This window comes from Rhodamnia argentea, chromosome 2, assembly GCF_020921035.1.
Source record: "Rhodamnia argentea isolate NSW1041297 chromosome 2, ASM2092103v1, whole genome shotgun sequence".
In the NCBI taxonomy this organism is placed as follows: Eukaryota; Viridiplantae; Streptophyta; class Magnoliopsida; order Myrtales; family Myrtaceae; genus Rhodamnia; species Rhodamnia argentea.
In genome coordinates this window covers 33,971,583-33,993,557 of record NC_063151.1, presented here as the reverse complement: position 1 = coordinate 33,993,557, position 21,975 = coordinate 33,971,583, and the positions used below count along the sequence as shown (strand labels likewise).

The 21,975-nt window shown below is 42.2% G+C and overlaps 3 protein-coding genes across 3 annotated transcripts; 1 reads left to right on the top strand and 2 right to left on the bottom strand.

Moving 5' to 3' along the window:
* Positions 1-204: 204 nt before the first annotated feature.
* On the bottom strand, positions 205-8,272 carry LOC115738538 (probable sucrose-phosphate synthase 4). Its single transcript, XM_048275060.1, has 15 exons — positions 8,109-8,272; positions 7,688-7,978; positions 5,723-5,812; positions 5,304-5,530; positions 4,393-4,456; positions 4,034-4,233; positions 3,453-3,930; positions 3,117-3,248; positions 2,783-2,914; positions 2,524-2,700; positions 2,322-2,375; positions 2,093-2,155; positions 973-1,815; positions 769-896; positions 205-593 (listed from the first exon to the last, which is right to left on the bottom strand). The coding sequence occupies exons 2-15, from the start codon at positions 7,916-7,918 to the stop codon at positions 317-319; spliced, it is 3,096 nt and encodes a 1,031-aa protein (XP_048131017.1). The 5' UTR covers positions 7,919-7,978; positions 8,109-8,272; the 3' UTR covers positions 205-316.
* A 5,547-nt stretch (positions 8,273-13,819) lies between these two features.
* Positions 13,820-15,739, top strand: LOC115737407 (trans-cinnamate:CoA ligase, peroxisomal-like). The gene is given in 2 exon segments (XM_048274707.1): positions 13,820-14,035; positions 14,177-15,739. Coding segments are annotated over 2 exon segments (1,677 nt in total). The 5' UTR covers positions 13,820-13,855; the 3' UTR covers positions 15,674-15,739.
* Positions 15,740-20,217: 4,478 nt separating this feature from the next.
* Positions 20,218-21,327, bottom strand: LOC115737722. The gene is made up of 2 exons (XM_030670022.2): positions 20,819-21,327; positions 20,218-20,598 (listed from the first exon to the last, which is right to left on the bottom strand). Exons 1-2 carry the CDS (start codon positions 21,278-21,280, stop codon positions 20,329-20,331), a joined length of 732 nt encoding a protein of 243 aa, XP_030525882.1. The 5' UTR covers positions 21,281-21,327; the 3' UTR covers positions 20,218-20,328.
* Positions 21,328-21,975: the final 648 nt, after the last annotated feature.

Here is a 21,975-nt window from a genome sequence, read left to right as displayed (position 1 = left end):
AGGTTTATATTAATTTATTTTATACGAATCGCGAGATCATGTGAGACCCACTTATATGATTTAAAAGTTCATTTGAATTAACGTAAATCAGAAGTACATAAAATTAATTGAAGCGTGACAATATAAGCATCGGAAAGAGAGAATTTTATTGAAGTATTTGACGGTACATGCTGTAGGAATTTTACACAAGCCATGTTTGTTGTCAGGTCACATAATCACGTGTCTCTGCTTTTCGTTTTCATTGTAACTGGTATATCGTATTCACTAAGGTATTTCAAAGTTTCTGAAGGCGACAGGACCTCAATGCCACTGTGGATTACTTCATCCGCAAGCTTTCTAAGGCCCTCGAAATGTCCTCCTCGTCGGAACCATTCTCTAGAATCCTCATCCTGGGGCTATTGAGAGCGACCACGTCGACCCTCTTGAAGTTCTCTTCGCTGCGAAGAAGCTTCTCGCTGCCACATTCCACCGTGCCGTTCAGTACGATAGTGTTGTGGAGGCCGCCCAACAGTTGCTCGTAGTCTGTGTCTCCTTTATCTCCCACGAATACGACCGAGTCTGCAAAATCGATTCCCCACCTGATTGAAAGATACCTGCTTGGCCAAATCAAGGAGACATGTCAAAGGAAAAGCCATAAGTTTATCATTCAAATTGACATTCCAATTGAACATCACAACGCGGGAAAGAAAATCCATTGTTGTTGTTCATGTTTAATGCCGGTTTTGTGTACTAGGTGCAGTAGTTGCTTGATTAGCATCTAAGACCAACCTTAGTGCTTGTATTCTTGATGCAAACAGAGGCATCACGTTCAACCTCGATCCTGCACATGAATAGACGATGTTGCAACGAAAACCTCGCATTCTCAGCCCTTGCCTAACGTCGTCGATCCTTCGAACCTAACATTGACAGTACAACATCAAGAAAATGTTAGTCCCAAGCATCATGATTGTCCTCAGGACCTGAAGATCTTACCTTTCCTCCTGGTTTAATGCTGAATGCGATGCATCTCGAGTTGCATCCGGCTTTAAGCTCCACAATATCGTCCTCGGCGCTGTCCTCCGCCTTGGCAAGCCTCAGGACCATCGAGCGAACATTGTCGCCGGGCCACCGGTACTCCAAATGGCCTTCGTAGTCCACATCGGCTATCAAATCTCTCCCTGGATAGTATATCGAGCTTCCGCTGTTGCAGGATAATGCCTCGAACTCTTCTACTTTTATATCACTGCCTTTAAGCGCGTTCAGCATCTCTTGCAAGGTTGCACCGGTGAGAAGCACGAAACCCACTCTGCTCAAACCCGAGTTGCCTCGTGCGACCTTCATAATGTTCTTGATTGTCACCGTAAAGATATTGGTGAGCAAGCCACCGCTGTCATAAGGGTCGTGGGCTATCACAAATATTTTCTGTCTTCTGCTTGGTAGACTAATGGAAGGAGAACCGCCATTTGGGTGAACTTTTCTTGTAAGAGCTTCAATGAGTTCCTTCTGTCGGGTTGCAAGATCGAGCTCTCCATTTGCCTTGAGTTCGCCGTCTATGGAAAACCTCAAAGATAGGTCCTCGACGTCTCTGAGTGACTCGCTCATTGGTTCTTCCGGGATCGGCATAATTTGGAAACGGGAAGTGGGATGGCGATTCCGGCAGTGATCAACTTGGGAGAGATAGTAATGGCAATGCTCGGTCCATGAGAAGCAATGTATGTTCCTTAAGCCGTTTTTCCGGCATTCTGCCCATAGGTTTTTGTTCGCCACGAGCTTCAGAAGGGCGTCTGCTATGGCTTTCTGATCATGAGGGTCAATGAGGAGCCCGTTGTTTAGTGCCTGCAGACTTGTTCATTAGCTAATGAGGTCGTAATTGCTTCATCAGGAATAAAATTTGCTTCTAAACCCCTCTAAAAAATCTGTTAAGTGAAAATGTTTAGTACATAAGAAACCAAACAGCAAATGGCTATTCTAAACTTGACAGATTTGATTGAATACCTTCAGGGAATCCAGCAAAATTGCTGCTGAACTTATTGTCAGGTGCAAAATAGTTATTGAGAGCTATAGGCTTAATCCTAAAGCAGTACAGAATAATACATAGGGTTGTTCTTTCTACCTTCAAGATGTCTACAGGCCCTCCATTCCTGGTTGCTACGATAGGCAATCCATACGCAGCCGCCTGCAGTGTATAGCAAGAAACGGAAAAATGAGTCGATCGATGTTATCAGACTGAAAGCATTACTTTATGCTGCGAAAACTCAATTCATTTTTCAGCTGACAGAGAACAAACTGTTCCTTGCTATTTATACCATGGGATGTTCACAAACGGAAACTGATGCATTTACCTCAATTAGTGTGAGACCGAATGGCTCCACGAGTGCCGGATTGATGAAAACTCCCTAGACAAAATAATAAACGGACAACTTTAACTCAGTGTTTTGCTGCCAATGAACATAATTTATTTGACTTCAAGGATTATAAAAGGAGGAAAAAAATCATATGATGGACATATATGGCTGTGCCATTGCCATCAGTGCATAAATTTACCTTTGTTTTAGCAGCCAGCCTATAAATTTCAGGAACATCACTTTGCTTGTGGTGCTTCGGGTACGCCACCTGACCGTACAAATCATACTTGTCGATCAGCTTGAGTACAGTCGTGAGCACGACTGAGCTACCTTCTGGCATCTCCTCAATGTCATCTCTGTTACCAAGAATCAATGTCTGCAAAAAGCAAATAGCAACTACTTTAGCTTGATGGCAAAGAGCAGTGGGTTTGTATGAGCAAATCGGATACTAGTTTTACCAGGTTGGCTAGTTCTCGAAGGTGTTGGCACTCCCCGAAAGCCTTCAGCAAGGTCGTAACGTTTTTCTTGGGGTCGGGACGGGACAATGCCAGTATCATCGGCTTATGAGGATTCGTGAAAAATCTCATCACCTGTTTGGCAAAAAGTAAGGTAAACCAATGTAAATGAAACAATTTAAAGGAGACAGATTTGTCACTCTCTACTTGTGAAAGAATTAGTTTATATCCTCTTTCCTTCATGTGTGAAACTTGAAAGTACTTCCATCATCCGTTACTTAAGTAAAGTGGCACTAGGAAATGAAAAAGGATTCACAAGTATATCATGAAGTTCGACCTCGGACCATATGCGCGGTAAATGTCTCTTGTTAGGAGATCTGTCTGAACCCATCAAGGATTTGAGGTCGCTCTCGCTTTCAGTTGAATCTTCTACTTTCACATTGCTGAAGTCCATTCCTGGAGGTATGACCTATACCGACATGACGATCGATCAGTGTTTTACATCTAAGAGACTTGTCGATCGAAAAACTTGTTACAGCTTGTGGCACCCTAGGGGCCATTTCCATGTATGCTAGAAAGATGTCGCGTTACCGAAGAAATTAAAAAGAATAAACAGCATCAGATGTTGAAGGTTAGATAGCTGAGACCAAGAAACGGAATGTTGAATTCTTACCACCATCCTCGGCATGTACCGTCCGTAGCAACTCACCCCACGCCGTCGCCTAACCCGGAGCTTCCTCTCCAACTTGAGATCAAACCCGTCGTACAAGCCCCATTGCTCTTCGATCTCTTGCCTCGTGCTCGTTACCACCATCTCGGCGGCATCCAAACCCAGCTCCTCCGCCTCGATTCTTCTCATGATTTTGTAGGTCGTGTTTATGTCCTCCCTAGAAAGCCTTCCTTGCTTGAGCAACTGCTCAAACTTGTTCCTGCCGAGCGAGTGCCCGGTCAGGACCATCGGCACGTTCAGGACACCAGACAGGAGTGCTGCCACCTCCCCTGCATCGGCATAATGGCCGTGTATCACGTAAGGCCAAATCGGCTTACCATCAACCTCTTCGCCGAGAGCTCTCGCCATATTGACGATGTGGTTTAGTGCTCCATCCACAAATTCGGGTATATGAGGCCAAAGTGACTCCTTTGGAATGTATCTGAACATGTTTCAATCAATGTTATAAACGTTCCACGGCTATAAATGTATGCTCATATGCTTAGATATGGCACAATAAACCGGGTGATTGATAATGTGATTACTCATTAGAAGGCCCGCAAGGGATGCGGATAATGTAGGCACCGCAGCCGCCACCGGCATCAGTGGGACAAGACAGCATCTCAATGGGCTCACCGTAGCTCAAGTCCACGTCATGCGAGGTGATTTGCCGGGTAAGCAGATCGACACGGTACACTCCTTTAGTGCTCGCCAGAGCTCGAGCAAGTTCGACGACATACTTCACCTGAAAATTGCACCGAAACTAGTTAACAAGGATCGCCTACTATATGCGTACACGTTAAGAGTTCAATGACTTTCGAACTTGATCTGTATCAGTCCATGTCCATAGTTGGAGCAGAAGCATTTAAGCTGATTTAGAGATGTATTTCTTGTACAGCTCTACCTGGCCGCCGGTGTCGGAGTCCCGTCCGAGTTCCATATTCTCTCCGCGCACCAGCCCATGCATACTACGTACAAGATAAGCATTAAACGTTTCGAAAAGCCGACATATCGTGATGAAGGTGATCAGATAATCTCTTTTGCTTCACATTATGATAACTTCCTCTTAGGGCACTTTCAGATATTTTGCAAGTGATATAATAAGTTTGAACCCACAGGGCCACAACCATCATACGTGTATTTGCACATTAAGCATGCATGAGAAATTGCACTTACGGACCTTGGCTTAAAAGGAAAACATTAGCCTTAAGTATCAAGAAAGATACACTTTTTCTTTTTTTGTCAAAAGAAAGATACTCTTGTTGGTCGGGAAAAGTATCAAAAAAAGTCTTCAATATATTGCATCGGTACAAATTCAGTCATCCGATCAATTTTAGCTAAAAATTGTTGATTTGAATGCCGACTATCCTATGTGGTATGTTCACGAAGACGTGGACATTTTCACTAATATTTTAAATTATTGTGTAATCTTTTTGGTTCTTTTTTTTTCTTTTCTATGCTTTACTTTTTTTTTTTTTTGGCCGTAGGCCACCAAGGGCCCCCGGTTGACCCTCGCCATCCACTCGAGCGAGGGGTCGTGCTGCCCCTCGCTTGTGGCCAGCAGCCCTCGGCCAAAAATAAAATAATTAAAAACATAAAAGGAAAGGAAAGGAAATAATAGAAAATTCATAAAAAAATTTAAAAATTTAAAAAATTATTAAATAATATCCACATTGGTCTCAATACAATAGATTTATGACTTTTTTATTTTTATTTTATATTTTTGCCCCTAATGGTGCATTGACTAGAGGAATGTTTCCCCAAGTTGTCATTCATATGATAAATAATCAATCCAAGTAAAAAAGTAATAAGTACCTTATCAAGACGATGTAGAGTTGCCGCGCCTTCTCATAGTCGGACCATGCTTGCAAATCAGAGTTGATCCTGCCAATCTTGTCTTTGGCTGGCTCGGGACTGTTGTTGCCGTCGCCTTTCTCCTTCTCTCCTTCCGAAAGCTCGGAGAGATCATCCGCCGCGTCGTTGCGGCCCTGCTCGCGCTCGAGGCGCCGCTTCGCCAGCCTCTGTGTGTCGTCCCACGCTATCTGCAAGCATGGCCTCAGTTTTCGCAATCTAACTAATGATCTTTTCGAAACATTTACTCCCGTCGAATTTACCGACGAATATGTTGTCCCCAACACTACTTTTTTTTTCTTCCTCGCGCCATGTAAAAGAAGTTGGTGAAGTGAAGAATTAAATTAAATTAACGAGGGGCAAAAGCATATAAGGTGGTGGACCTGCTTCTTTTTGCGGGCGAGATGCCAAATCCGCCAGCACATATTCTCGAGCCTGTTATTGCGCTCACGAGTATTCCTTGTTGCTATCACCTGCACCGCCAATTCACACTTCACCGTCAACATCATTAACATCAACATCACCCCCCGCCAAAAAAAAAAGAGAGTTCCCGGTCTATTCGATTGTAGCTCAAAAATACATGTACGGCGTGCGTCGGCGCCGACATATGTCCGGTGAAAGTTAGAAAACTCGCCGTTCTTTCAGAAATAAGATCGGGTTCGCTGTCGCATGTCGACGTCTCGATACCGTCTGCAGAAATGTCTTTTTTTTTTTGTACCCGAGCCGAAAGAGTAGATCAAGCTTAGCACATATAAACATTTTCCTCCTCCCTCACAATCAATTGCAAGGTGGTTTAATAGAATTTGTTTAGTGAATCATGTGAAAATCGATATCGGTTGGATACCGATAATGGGAGTCGCTTCGCTATGATGGGTATACATATCTATCCACGACCGCAAATTTATTAATGATGTATTTTTCATCTATATTCTGTACCATATATGTATGGTACATGAAACAAAAACTTGCACCCATGTACCGTCTTCCCTTCTAATCTGATACATGGATACTAATTCAATGCATGTATCAATATCCGGATATTGAACAATGAACACTTAAATGAGTGAGAGAGATTACAAGTGATTGATTAATTTAAGCAATTAATATTCGGGGTATTGCCCAATTTGATGTTGTGGTGATTGGCCACAGAAATCGAAAGGTTTAAATTTGTCCCGATGCGCAGCCATTGGAAGCCGCCAAATATGTGATTCGATTCTTCCTCAAGTGTCACACCAAGGGACCATGGTGGAATATATTCCCTAACGCTTTTATTCATTTTTTTTTAGGATTTTATTTGCTTTATTTGTTTGTTTATTTAAAGGAAATATCTAGGCCGGGATATCCATAGTATGCTATTGTAAGACCAAACCTAGTGGTTTTAATTTTGTTGCGTACAACATTATCATGGGCTTTTCTATCGTATCTAATGATTTCTCTTGTTATTCGAAGCTTGTTATGTTTTGAAGTTGTCCGAGATTTGTCTTGGTTTGAAGTTGTCCTTTTTGAAGATAAGGAAGTGAATGAACGTTATTTTGACAAAAAAAAAAAAAAAATTCGTATCTAATGAAAAGAAGTAACCGGTTGCAAGAAAATATTTCTTGCACAAAGATGTATAACCATGTTACGTACATAGCGAGGGAAATCTATATATAGCTGCCCCACCTAAATATGTTTGAAGAGATTTAAGAGGGTCAAGCCCCGCGGAGTACAATTCTCACTTCTTTCGGAGTAAGTGAAAGCGGTAATGATGCAAATTAAAGAAGCTTAATGATCCGATGGGGAGGGAATGTACTAAACATTTGCATTTGAATTGCTACTCGTGAAGAAACCACAAGATGGAAGTAAATCTGTAATTAAGAATTTCGCACTCAGTTTGGCAAACTTGAAATGCCACTCGCGGCATCTTTTGCAAAAATCGATTCATAAGAAGTTAAATGGGAAGTATATAAGTAAAAATTAAGAACCTGTTCTTTTTCTTTTAACAAAATTCAATTTGAAAAGTGAAGTATGCAAGTTTGATGCTGAAAAATATGGTCAATCTATTCAAATACACCCTTTCACGTATGACACGACACTTTGACTTTGTAATGAACTAGTTGTAACCCTACCATTGCTTCACACGCTCAAAATGCTCAAAACGTTCATTTTTTCCGCTATGGCCTAGAGTCCCCAGATGGAAATTTTAAGGAATAACGACGGATTATCAAACATTGTTATCGTTCAACGATTGAGATTAGTTAATTACTTGATTATTTTGTCAACCGCAATGCCATCGAACGAGAGAGAGAGAGAGAGAGAGAGAGAGAGAGAGAGAGAGAGAGAGAGAGAGAGAGAGAGAGTATAATAACCTTGATCCATGTCTTGTGAAGATCAGACTCATCGAAGCTATTGACAACCTCTTCCACAAAGTACCTGGTGGGGCTAAACAAGCCTCCCTCCCTCTCATTGCCATCAATCTCCTTAGCGACACCTCTGCCGCCGCCGCCGCCAATCTTCCCACCGCCCCTTCTCTTCGCGTCGTAGCGTCCCGCATCCAGTATCGCCTCCAAGTAGCCATTGATCCACTCGTTCCCCGCCATTACCACTCCTCTCCTCTCCGTCTCCGTCTCCGCTTCTTCTTCCGTCTCAACAACTTTAATCTCGTGACAAAAAGAGAAACTTTTTGTATGGTGATGAGCTTCTTTTCAAGATTAGCGTTGGAACAGAGATGGTATTAAAGAAGAAGAAGAAGAAGACGAAGAGGAGACTTCTTTTGCCATAAAGAGTCACCTTTTGCTTTTCTCCTCGAAAACAAGATTGCGAGAGAGGTAATGAGACAAAACCCTAGACAGCTTCCCCCCACCAAAAATAGATGCCAAAAAAAGGAAAGAAGGAAGAGATTTTTCCAGGGCTAAAAGATCTTCCTGCAATATCTTTGGGGACGAGGTCTTTAGAGAGAGAGAGAGAGAGAGAGTTGATGAACAGTGAGTAGGGTTTTGAGGATGTTAGCGAGTTTCTCCTTTTGTTCTTTTTTATAAAGGGCATGGATGTGTGAACAAGGGCCATACGTTGTATAACTCCACGCCAGTGACTTTCAACTTTCAAGAATCACATGATCCTCCAGGAAGGAAGGCATATTACTCGGATCATCCATATTCCCGGGAGTGGCTTCGCACAAAATGTCTCTGTTCTTCCCACTGTCCCATCATCTCTCGACCGCCCACGAAAGATTCCTTCCTTCATTCCTAGCAAGTCCCCAATCTTTTACAAAGGGTGCCAACTGCCAAGAAAGATAGTCCTAGTCGTTTGAGGTACATCAATGTTGCCTGATTACCGTCCGCACGGTTTTGACATTCGCGATATTCTTGGTTACTGATGGAAATGTGTCCCCGTCCCGCCCGAATCCCGGTAGGTTTTCATCGGGGCTCTTGGGCATTGGCTTTTGGAGACTCGTTTGGATTACCATCCACAGATTGAGATAAGGTCGGCACTTCAGACATAGCTCGGAATTTGTTCCGACAAATATCCCGAAACAAGAACTCGGTTAGCCATATTCTAATAGACTTTTCCACTATGAATACAGGGTAAGGGTCCGTTTGTTCGAAGGGAAGCTGTTTTCGGAAAAATTAATTTCCGGCTTTCATGTGTTTGGATGAGGGAAAATTAATCGATCCACGAAGAACGTGTTCCATGAACTGACAATGATGAATTTAAATTGGGGAGAGCGACTTCCTCGTCTAGCAAGAAGGAAATCAATGTTCCTGAACCAAAACACATGAAAACTAATCACTTTCTCCTGACAATAATTTCTATAAAAAAAAATGTTTGCGTACGATGATTTTTTCAGTGGAATAAACACCCCTAATTTTGATTGGGTCTCAATGTTGGGAAAGGACCCAAAAGGGGTGTGCTCTGAATGTGGTCAAAGACGCAAATTTATAATCTTCTGACTTTGGGCCTCCACGGTCCCTTAGTTGGGCTTTCATCCTCCAATTGCTCTTGATCTGATCCGGCCCATGGATACCGGCAGGTAAAGGCAACACTGTGATTCTTGCTCGATATTTTCTCGGACCTATTGTCGAAATCAAGTACAAGAATTTCGGATTTGGCGATCTTCTCGACAAGACTCGGAAGCGATCGAAAATGAGGCCAGACGAAATTAAGACAATCACTTCATTTCAAAGGAGAGCCGTGGACGAAGCCAATTGGAACTTTGCAATTAAATCGAGAGACAGAGAGAGAAAATCGAGGGAGAAATAAAACAAGGAATGATGATGGATGTGAGAGATTTGCGTGGTTAGATCCGAGTGTTGGAGCCTATGTATAGGGGGAGATTCAACCGCCAATAATCCACTAATGAATCGGAGAATTGCTGGATTAGATTGCTCACACGGTCCGAGTGTTTCTCAATCCTAAAATTCACACTCAAACTCAAAGTTTTTACATTCGTAAATCAACCGATGTCTCTCCTTTTCTTCTCTACTTCTCACTTCGGTTTTTTGTTTGCCCTTCTAGGAGAGCTCCTCTTCTTATATAGAGGATCTCCTAGCAAAGGAGAAAGAGTTGCAATGAGTGGTCATTAAGAATAATGGAAGAATTACCAAAAAAAAAAAAAAATTCTAAACCTATTGCAATTGTGTCAATTTAGTACTAAACTTTCTTGTATTTATGCCAAATCAGTCTATTCGGCCAATTTTGGCTAGAAATCGATGACCTAGCATTGCCGACGCCGACATGACAATTTTAATAATATTTTAATATTTCTTGTTCAATATATATTTTTTATATTTTTCTTCTTCCCTATCATCTTCTTCCTTCGGCCGGTCGCCACGTCGGTGATTTCAGCCAAAATTGATCGGATAGATGGAATTGACACAAATGTAAAAAGTTTATGACCTTTTTTTAATAGTTTTCTTGGAGAATAATCATGATCCATTATTGGAACTTTCATATCCTTGTCTTTTCTAAGAGTTCTTCCACAGCATGGCTCCCTCATCATTCGCGGGTGGCCATTTTGACACATGTGGTGAAGGACATAATTCTTCCTTCATCTTTGAGAAGACGAAACATCCCTCGTGCTCGTGCTGTCGTCGTCGTCGTCGTCGTCCTTGTCCTATCCTTTTTTGGTTTTCTCTTTCTTCCGTAGCCAAAAAGACAATAATCATGTCTCTCTTTTGAGCGTTCATCATTTGAGAAAGCTCGGGCATGGTCGCGTGTAGCCATTCATTCAAGAGGGAGTTTTCTTTTTCTTTCCTTCTTCACGGATTTGGTCAAAAGGACAAGAGAAATGACCAAACTTGGATGACTTGCTTTTAATAAATGCCGCATTGGGGAAAATGCTCCACGATCTATGTCCCTCGATTCCGATCGGGTCGATGATCAAACTCGAGACATAAGTTCCTTTCCCGTCGGAGCTTCCCTACTTTAGTTTTCTATCTTTCTTCCGCCCTCCGATATCATTCTACCCAGCTATTCTTGTGGGATATCAATTTGGGCCTTTTTTCTTGTGCCGCTAGTATGACTGTGTGACAATATCACGATGGTGTTGCGACCTAAAAATCGGTTTTTCAATTTTAGGTTAATGGATTACCAGATTAATTAACTAAATTAACTAACCTAGCTCGAACTTTCCCAAGTTCTATCAAATCGTGAATTTTGGTTCAAATGATTATCTTTCCAAAGATTTTTAATTTTCAGAGCCGCCACTAATCATTTTTTAGTAGGTCGATTAGAAATCTAAATAAAATAGTGGGAGAAAACTATTTTATTCCTACGAACTAGAAATCTTAAGTTCGGGACTTGGTTACATTAATTTATAAAATTAACACCCTTTCGGAACCAATTTCATGAAAAAGTTTGATTTTGCGATTTTGATGAATTCCGACTTGAAGCTTAAAGGTGCAAATTTTTTGGGTTTTCTTTTTATAAATTTTTATGGTATTTTTGACTAATTTTCGAAACTAAAAATTAATGAAAAATGAGGGTGAATTGGTGCAAGATTAATTTATAATTCTCGGATTTAACTTCCATTAATTCCCAAAATTTTAAAGAAAATCTCTTAACCCTAAGCCTACATCTTTTAAAAGTTGAAATGGATTCGAAAAGATTTTATTTGCTGAATGCAATCCATAAGATAGGATTTCTAAAAAAATCCCATCTTTACGAAAATGATAAGACGTGGTTTTTAAGAAACCATATCTTCCTAATCTTTTTTTTTTTCTTTTCTTTGATTTTTTGACAAGAATTTTAAAGACATGAGACAAGAAGTTTTTTTTTTTTCCAGTTTTCTGATTTTTTTTTTTGTGATTTTTAGTTTTTATGGGTGAATTTAAATTAAAGTTGCAAAGCTTTTAATGAAAAGATAATCACCGTTATTTCTTTCAAATTAAGTTTAGATCAAAAGCCTGATAGATCAACCCTAAAATTCGAAATACCCGCTAGGAAAATAATTCCATCTAAAGCCCGATAGATAGACTTATTTTCATATACATGGTTGCGGATTAAGAAATTTTCCTAATCGACTACATTGTGAAATATTTTGGATATCTTTGAGTATCTTTAGAAAATTTTCAAGTTATCACAAGATTATCACAAAATTCCAAAAAAAAAAAAAATATTTACAATGAATCATAATCTTTCAAAAAATATTCAATATCCAAATTTAAACGTGTAATCTTTCCAATTAGGCAATTTTCGGGCATCTTAATCTTGCAATATAATTTCTCAAAATATGCAAAGTGAATATTCAAGCCGCATAGAATACGCAATCAAATATTCAAATATGCCGAAGTTAGGAAAAATACCTAGATTGCAAGATATGCTTTCCTCTTTTGGACTTGCACAGAAACTTGACGTCCAAGCCTTGAACTTTTGGATCAATGGCAAAGGGGACACGAGCTGGGACCTCCGGCGGTGATGAATGTCTCAATGGCTTCTCTTGGCTCCTTTGGTGAAGACCCAGGATTTGATCATTGCAGTGGCTATTCCTAATCTCTGCTCGTCCAAACTCAGTGGATTGACATCAATGTTATATGATCACGAAAGAAGAACAAAAAAAATTGTTCATCTCAAGAGGACTTGTCAACAAACTGGCGAATCGACAACAGTAATCATAAGATTTGGACCAACGAACACCAAGGCAGTGACACTTGCAGATTTTGTGAATATGGACAAAATTAAATTTCACTTTTTCCAAACCTCTCCACTATGCAAATGGAATCTGAAACCATGGGAACAAAACTTGAACTTCAACGGGAGCTGTAGAGTGAGGCGTGGACGATTGCTCCTTCAGGAACATCGTTTTTTTTTTTTTTTTTGGGCTCAATCTCACGTGTGTCTCTATTATTTTCTGAGTAATGCTGGATCCCCCCTTTCTTTACAGTTGCCAATGAGACCTATTTATAGACTAGTTCGCGTGCCTTCCAAGTGATGAGCTGATTGCTTTTCTTGGAAGGAAATCGCCTATCGCGACATTTGCTCACCAAATATGCCGACTATAATTTGCTTGGTGTCTCGTATTTTCCTTTTCGTAAATATTGCCTGAAAATGATGCCTCAATTCTTTCCTCTTAATGTTGATGGAGTTTCGCTCAATTTTTTGGCTTGATGCATTGCTTTTGTCTTTTAACGAATAAGGAAAAACACTCTCATAATGATGGCTGATCTTCTTCGTTTTCGTGTAGGAGGAGATTGGGCTTTAAGAATTAACAACTCCCTTTATTTCCACTTTTGAGAATGAAAATATTCTCCCCATGCACAACCCAGTCATGTCCTTTTCTTGGCCTTGATAATAAAATATGGACTATGGTTAATACGAGCAAAAGCTCGATGCGATTCTCCACTATCTGTGAATATCAATTCTCAATTTACTAAGTCTAACTAATTCTATTAAACTTAGAAATCGCACGTTTAAGTCGGTCCACCATTGGTCCAATAAATAAAAGAAAATGCAATGCATGACTTGACGAAAAATAAAATATGAATGTTAAGTTTATTTTTTGTTTAGAACTAAAATTAGTTCTAATTTTTATGCAGAACATGACTAAAGAGAAAAATCAAAATTTAGGTGTCAACAAGTGAAATATTAGACGTAAGATTAGAAGTGAGTCATATTAGCATAACAGTGTAACAATATCATGGTAATGAGTGAAAATTGTTCGTCGGGCGTTGTCCAAGTATCACGCTAGCATGACCGTATAACAATATCGCGGTGAAATGTTAGAAGTAAGATTAGAAGTGAGTCCCGCTAGCATGATAGTGTGATAGTATCACGGTAATGAATGAAAATTGTTCGTCAGGTGTTGTCCAAGTAGTCGATCAAGAACTCGTGGCATTTATTAATTCATATAGCTCGGAGATATGTATTAATCAACGCATCGTTTTTTATTCTTTTAGAATATGAAATTCATACGGGCAAAACATGTTTTTTGTTTTCCTATATAAAGTTATAAACGCAACGAATTGTGTATTCATTCATCCACTATAACACACAAAACAAAACTCTCTCTCTCTCTCTCCAACTTGCAAACACAAACAACAATGGACGACCTCCCGAAATGCGAAACGAATTACGTCCCGCTCACACCTCTCGCTTTCTTGAAGAGAGCCGCTTCCGCTTACGCCGACCGTCCCTCCGTCGTTTACGAGTCCATCCGCTTCACGTGGCGCCAAACTCACGAGCGCTGTCTCCGCCTCGCCTCGTCGCTCCGCTCTCTCCATGTCGCCAAGAACGATGTGGTAGGTTCATGTTCACAGTTTCTCGTTTGGTATTATCTAATTCTGCTATGAGCTCATTCGGGTTCCATGAAATCATATTCTTGATAGAAGAGGGAAAATGATTGTACCTCTTCGTGCTCGCAGGTATCTATCCTGGCTCCAAACGTTCCGGCCATGTACGAGATGCACTTTGCCGTGCCGATGGCTGGCGCAGTCCTCAACACCATAAACACCCGTCTAAACGCCGCCAACATCGCTGCCATCCTCCGCCACTCTGGAGCCAAGGTCTTCTTCGTTGATAGCATGCACATGCAGGTGGCGCGCGAGGCGCTCGCTATGCTCTCGGCCACCGGTTGCTACGTACCCCCAGTCATCGACATTGACGATATTAGCTCTCCGACTGGGGCTCGAATTGGCGATTTGGAGTACGAGGATCTTGTTCAGAAGGGCGACCCGGCGTACGTCCCTGAGGAGCTTCGAGATGAGTGGGACCCCATCGCGCTCAATTACACTTCCGGGACAACATCGGAGCCGAAAGGAGTGGTGTACAGCCACCGAGGAGCCTACCTCAGCACCCTCAGCTTGATCCTCGGGTGGGAAATGTGAAGCGAGCCGGTGTATCTGTGGACGCTGCCGATGTACCACTGCAACGGATGGACCTTCACGTGGGGCATCGCCGCCCGTGGCGGGACCAACGTGTGCCTACGCAACGCTACTGCGCTCAACATTTACCGGAACGTCGTTGCTCACAGGGTCACTCACATGTGCTGCGCTCCAGTCATCTTCAACATTCTCCTCGAGGCCAAACCCCACGAACGCCATGAAATTGTCGTCCCCATAGAGATTCTCGTTGGCGGTGCTCCGCCGCCACCGGCCCTAATCCTAAAGATAGAGTCTCTCGGCTTCCACATCACACATGCATACGGGCTAACCGAAGCCACCGGCCCAGCCCTGGTCTGTGAGTGGCAGGCCAAGTGGAACTGCCTGCCGCCGTCGAAGCAGTCAGAGCTCAAAGCGCGCCAGGGAATCAGTGTACTAACACTCGCTGACGCAGACGTCAAGGACTTAGACACGATGAGGAGTGTTCCTCGCGACGGCAAATCCATGGGAGAGATTGTTTTGCGTGGGAGCAGCATTATGAAAGGCTACTACAAGGACCCGGAAGCGACGGCCAAGGCTTTCCGAAACGGGTGGTTCCTCACGGGAGACGTCGGAGTCGTCCACCAGGACGGTTACTTGGAGGTAAAGGACCGGTCGAAGGACGTGATTATCTCCGGTGGGGAGAACATCAGCAGCGTCGAGCTAGAGAACATGCTCTATCGGCACCCAAGGGTCTTGGAGGCCGCGGTGGTGGCGATGCCACATCCGCGGTGGGGCGAGAGCCCATGCGCGTTCATCAGCATTAAGAAGAACTCCAAAGGCGAAGCAGCCGACGACGTGAAAGAAGCGGAGATCCTATCTTTTTGCAGGAAGAATCTGCCAAGTTTCATGGTTCCAAAGAAGGTGGAGTTCATGCCGGAGTTACCGAAGACTTCCACAGGTAAAATCCAGAAGTTCCAGTTGAGGGCCTTGGCGAAGACGATCGTCGTCTCGGAGGATGATGTTCCTGCCCCCGCCTCGCTTGCATTGTCTCGTCTTTGAAATCAGCTACAAGTGGTTGTGATGTGTTCTTCTTGTCTTTTTCCCGCCAATGATTGTCCCAAGAATAAGAGGAGAAAGATTACTTTTGAGGCACGCTGGTTCGTTGTTCTTCTTTTCCAAACAAGAATGCTGGAGAGACGAAGAGTGGTTTATCCTAGTACACCTCTCGCAGGATCATGTAAAATCGCCAGACAACTCAAGGAACTTTAGACTCGCAGAGGATACAGCAGACGGTTCACTTTCTAAATACAGATCTAAGTTTGTCGAACCGTTCTGTAAATCAGTCTTATGAACTTTTATCCGTGACGCTACTCTTATTTTATAAACCCATGTCTCGAGAGGCCCGCCACAGAAAGAGAGTTGCATAGCGTAACGCCCCATGTCAGATGGCTTTTTACTGGTAGTTTGGACTTGTACCTATAAATAGCTACTGTATTTTATATTTGTAGTCTTTTTCACTTGTAATTAAAAGTTGTAACACGAAGGTGGGAGCTATTAATTATAATGGAACAACTTGCTGGATGTAACCAATGTTTAAAGATGAACTAGGATAAATCTTGTGTCTTGTTTATCTTTTTTCCCTTTACTCATTATTTCATTGTGTTTGTTTGCTTAATCCTAACAAATGGTATCGGAGCATATGGTTAATTAGTGGCTCCAAATATGTTTCGATGTTTGATGAATATATCGAGGAAAGACTCTGATGACCAACACGATTTCCTAGCAGTGGACATTGTGGTGTAGAAATGCGAGTCCAATAGCAAACTTCATTGTTCGTTCTAGAGAAAGGGACGAAGTTCGGCGTAAAGATACTTGAATTAAGGGGAGCAGACCTAATACCGAGCTCGTACATGGGAGATACGGGTTCGTTGTTGCACCGATCTAGGACCCATGTGCGAGTGAGACCATCAAAAAGGTATCTGAGTTTGATCGGCTTTGCTTTTCTAGTAGAAAAAGGGAAGAGAACAAAAAATAATAATAATAAATGCAGAATTTGGAGATCCTCTGCCATTATGTGGACTTTGAGACTAAATATGGAGATCCGCCGAGGACTAGGTTTTAGGATTAAGATTATTTTAAGTAGTCTGAAGAAATTGCCTATGATCCCTGGATGGCGATTTGGGCTTGATTTGAAGGGATATAATTTGATTCCGCTAATTGAGAGGCCTCTCTTGCTTTATATGCTTGATATACATTGTTTAAGCATTTGCAGAAAAACTATCATTGCATCAGTGCCGGCGAGACCCGCGACGCCCTTGCCTAGTGCTGTCAAGAGTCGATGGCCCTTGGCCGTTGCCGGCGGGCAACCCTCGTTGGCCCTCAATTAAAAAATTAAAGAAAAGAAAAATGAAAAACTAATAAAAAGCTAATGAAAAATTATTTAAAAAGTTCACGCCCGGCGCGATCGTGCCACGTAGAACGGCAACATCTACTATCACGATTTCTAATCAAATTTGACCTTATAGCTTCAATTAGTACAAATATAAAAAGATTTAAGACTAACTTGATACAATTAATGATTGAATTGGTATCAATATAACAGGTTTTGGACTTTTTTTAACACTTTTTCTAATGGTCAAAGTTGGCCTGATGAACTACATTGACAAATCGTCAAAATGATTAGGACTAAATTGATTCAATTGAAATATTTACGACTATATTGATACCGATGCAATATGTGCAGGACGGTTTTTGATATTTTCCCCCTAATTTGAGTATGAAATTATGATACTCGTCTTTATGTTCTCATTTCTTGTTCATTGAATCTGAAGAGCTAGTTTGGCTACAGATTTGACCGAAATTGAAGGCCACTAACCTCTCTGGTTCCACTCCCGAAGGTTGCAGCAGATTGTCAGAGGTTCCCTCTAATGGAGTTCCTCCAAAGGCTTGACATGCACTCGATTTGGGTGATGGCAAGAGACTAAAAAAATCTTCCAGAAATCTGTCCAAGTTGTAGAACTTTGTGGCTGCTCAAGCATTAACAGATCAAAATTCTACCAGGAGCCTGACATTAGTGAAACAGGATAATTGTCCAAAAAATTTTAAGGGTATGTAAGGTAATATTTCTGTTCTTGGAGATAATTTCCTTTTGAAAATAGTTTTTTTTAACGAGCTTTTGAAAAAAAGAACACATTTGAAAACTGTACAAAATTTATATTCCCAGAATAGAAAATAATAGAAATGAGTTTCTGTTAAGAATTGATCCATTTACCAGAAAAATCCAGAAAAATCCTCAAATATCTAGTCCTCATACGGCAGAGGAGTAGTATAGAATAGTCTAGAGTGTGTAGAAAAATCTTGGTTGACAAGTCAAAGTGTACATGGTTAGCAATAAAGACACGTGGGCCATGTATTCACCATATGTTGATTGTAATGTCGGTGGAATTTGCCTATAAATAGGCTTGTTAGTGCTCTTGTAAGTAGAGAAGAAAAAGAGAAAAGAACTAGTCAAACACCCAAAGTCTTGTAATCATTTTCCACTCAATAAAAGTTGTTTCCTTGTCTACTAATCTTCCCTCCTTGCCGTAAATAGCCAAAACAATACACCCTCACCAAATATCAATTCACGCTTCCCCAAAAACTAACGGTTTCGTATGACCATAAAAAAATATACTGGCGGCGAGGACTGCCATACCGGCGACGATGGGGCTTGACCACCGAGGGCGGCAATGAACTGCGATTGGTAGCGGCAATGACCGGCAACCGTGAGCGGTGAAGAGCAACGATGACCAGAGACGAGCGGTGACCGACAACAGGTGGCAAGGGCAAGAACCGGGGGTGAACTCGTGATTGTAAAGACAAGCATTAAGTTGCACTAAGCTTGTTTTTCTCAAATGACAAACGGATTTCTCTTCTTTTCTGCTCCGGGAAATAATAGAACAGAAAAATAGAGAATCAAAAAAGTTACCAAATAGGCCTTCTACTGTGTGGGGATCAATTCGGTTCTAAACTTTTCAATTTTGCCAATCCAACCTTTAAGATTTCCTTTTCCTCTTCCCATTCTGACTTCCGTAGGTTTCCCAATAATAGGGAGATCTGCGAGAACTCTTACCGATATCTGTATGCTACTTTTTTTTTTTTTTCCAAATAATAGGTTTAGCACTAAATTGAAAAAGTTTCATAAGGTTTAGGATTTAATTAACGCAATTGAAAATTTTAAAACTGAATTGAAAAATCGTTAAAAGGTTTCGTGCTAAACTAGCATAATTGAAAGCTTTAAAGTTGAATTGCCCTTCGTATAATAGATTTATGACTTCTTGAACAATTTCACCACAATGAGACCGCCATACCCGATCGCCTCCGACCTTGACTTCCTCTAGGAAACTTTAGAGATTATCTTATCATGCATCGTAAATTATGATGCTCTCAACGATAATAATCATGTGCTTGTGACATGAACCGGTTGTTTCGTTGTCCCCATCTGTACAAATGTATGACTTGGCGAGTCGAAACTCTCGTGTCTCAAGTTCTCCCATACTCGTATAACCTTGGAGTTGATCTTATGGTATTGTCATGGTGAGTGAACAATGCAGAAGATAAGATGCAATATATTGGATCCGTGGGAGTGGCATCAAGGCGGTTTGTGCTAGGAGTTTGAAAATAGGAATAATATTTCTCTAGGGAGCTCTGAAGGTGAGGTTGGCCTCCCGTGTACAAACCGATCGGGAGCTTATGCCTTTCTCCTAATGAGGCCATGGCAGGCCGAAACCAGTTGTGGCGTCTAAAGTAATCTGCTCGTCTTGCTCAATGTAACGGATGCCCAAACTAAGCCGAGCGTAATATGATTCGATAAGAAAAAGTCATTCGGCTAACTGTTCTAGTGGACAACACGAGAAAGAAGGCTGGCCTGGTGTGAAAGACTTGCGAGGCGCTGCACGGCCTATCCCACGACCAAGAAAGTGCCGGCTCGTGACAGTTGCATGTCTCTTTTGTTGGGCTAGCGCCCAAATTTCACTTCTTCCTGAGGTTGGTTGCTTCTAGCATGTGCAGTGTATTTGAAGTTGATCAAGGCTTTTAATGAAAACCTTTCGGGCAAAAGTCTTTTGCAATTCCCCAAAAGCCGAGCCAAATGCCCCCAGGACCCTGATCCGCAGCGGCGGCTTCAAGGCTATATCATTGGCCTTTAATTGGCATCATCACTGGAAGAAACAATTCATCTTTTCCGGAGCAGGTTTCTTAAGGTGGTAAATTGCTGAGCTGGCCATTATGTTGATTTTCAGACTCAATATGGAGATCCTCCCCCATGGACTATGTTTAGGACATAAGATCCTTTTGAGGACCCTAAAAAATTGCCCGATCCCTGAATGGCGATGTTGTCTTTGATCTAAAGGGATTAAATCTGATTCAACTAATGGGAGAGCCCTCTCTCGCTCTACACCTTCGATGCAATTTGTTTAAGAATTTGCAGAAAAACTGTCCTTGAATCAGATGCCAAGTCAATGGTTCCTGTCCTAGCATACTTTCTTGTTGTTATATTGCCTGTTTGAAATAGGCGACGAGTTGCATCTGTCGTGCGAAAATGTCAGGGTAGAAAAAAAGAGTTCAGACTTGCAAATGACATTGTTTTCACCGGATAAGGCAAAGAAGACAGTTATTTCAAAGGAAGATTTAATGTAAGTCCTCCAAGGAGGAGAAGCTAGATAGATGAAGGTATTCTATTGCACTAAGAAGTCGTGAATCCATTCCCTCACGTTGTCGCCCCATCCATGCCGTGCGGTGGTGAAGGCGTTCAGCCATGAATCGGTGTCGAGATCAGGGCCCGGGGCATCGCTCGCAGCGTCGGTAGCTTGGTCCAGGTGGTCATCAGCCATATTGGTTTGTCCCAATTGCAGAGCTATTGCCTCCCCCTTGTGGCATGCTTCTTCGATTCCTCTAACTATCAACCCAGCCGCCACGTCTTGCGGCACCGCTCGTCGGAGCTCTCCCTGATCATCATCGCCAACAAAGAATGAAAATGTTCGTGAGTGAAAACCCATATGAGTGGTCTGATTTTTCTCTCACCAGATGAACCACTAGGAAGACCCAAAAGCAGAACGTTTCAATCTTTTTCGTTCGTGATTCTTCATAGAGAGAATAACATTTGAGTTTGCCGACTGAAACGAAAGAAGGAAAAGTAGAAGAAGATGGGGAGGATTTTCTTTTTACCCAGTTCAATCTTTGGGATCTCCTCAGCTGCAGCAACTCGTAATTGTCCACGAAATCATCGTGCTGCGGGTGGTCGAAGGACTTGGCGCGGTAACAAGCACCGCAGATGTGGAAAGACGGGCTGTTTGGCGCCCGGCAGTTGTCGAAGCAGGGGAGGCAGGTGTAGTAGACGCTCCTCAGGACGTCGCGGCAGTGGGAGCAGTCACCTCTCGTGTCCATCAGATAGTACAGCACGAGCAGGTCGTCCTGGTCGAGATGGCCCTTCCCGCCCCGGTCCAGCTGCCGGAACAGGGCATCGGAAGTGCAGCGTCGGGACCTCTCCTCGACCAGGGTCACGAACGCCTGGTAATTCACCGCGTTGTGGAATTCGCGGTCGACACGGCGGCTGATCGCTCCGATCGCCTTGCTGAAGTCCGGGTTATTGGAGTAGTGCGCTCTCGCGGCAGACCTGAGTTCTTGCATTGAGCTCTTCCTAGGACGGATCGGTTAGATCAGATGGTTTGGTTGGTTGTCGATGATGATTTCAAAGGCAAGAGCTTCCCTAAATAGATTTGAAGTCTTTGCTTGACCAAATCCAAGTCAAAGTAAACGGGAGCTTTACCCTGTCCTGAAATTTGCCAATTGCCATGAAGAAGGGTCAGACGCAGAATATACGACGTTCGACTTCTTACGTTGGACAAGACCGTAGGGTCCACAATTTTCATAAAAAAATCTGTGCGGGGCCCACGCGAGGGCCATGGCGTCCGATCAACTTTTTTTTTTTTTTTTGGTCGGATGTGTCCGATCACATTGAAAAGTGGGCTTTCGGTTTTTTTTTGGAAAATTTTAAATTAGACCCCAAGTGAATTTTATTTCAAATAAGAACCCGAAATAACATAGTATATTTCAAGTAAGAATTTGAAATGGTCATAATATTTCAAAAAAGGGTCTAACCTAAAAGGTATTTTCGTCATTTCCCATTTTGATTTTTTGTTCATTTTCTCTCTATTTTTTCCCTTTTTTATTTTTTAAAAGTAAAAAAACAAAAAGAAATAGCCACGCAAGCGGGAAGGCTGCCCTTCCAATCTGTGGCCGTCGGCCCACTGCTGGTGGGGGACTCAGCCAAGGCGGCAAAGGCCGACAGAGTCGTCGGTGCCTCGGCGAAACTAAGCAAAAAA

Bases quoted from the DNA above. Each gene is read 5' to 3' on its own strand.
- LOC115737722 (XM_030670022.2), bottom strand. From the start codon at position 21,280: ATGCAAGAACTCAGGTCTGCCGCGAGAGCGCACTACTCCAATAACCCG. The intron at 20,599-20,818 runs GTAAAAAGAAAA...GATGATGATCAG, and splicing joins GATCCCAAAGATTGAACTGG to GGAGAGCTCCGACGAGCGGT.
- LOC115738538 (XM_048275060.1), bottom strand. From the start codon at position 7,918: ATGGCGGGGAACGAGTGGATCAATGGCTACTTGGAGGCGATACTGGAT. The intron at 2,915-3,116 runs GTCGAACTTCAT...TTTGCCAAACAG, and splicing joins TACCGCGCATATGGTCCGAG to GTGATGAGATTTTTCACGAA. The intron at 594-768 runs GTTGGTCTTAGA...TTGGCCAAGCAG, and splicing joins TCAAGAATACAAGCACTAAG to GTATCTTTCAATCAGGTGGG.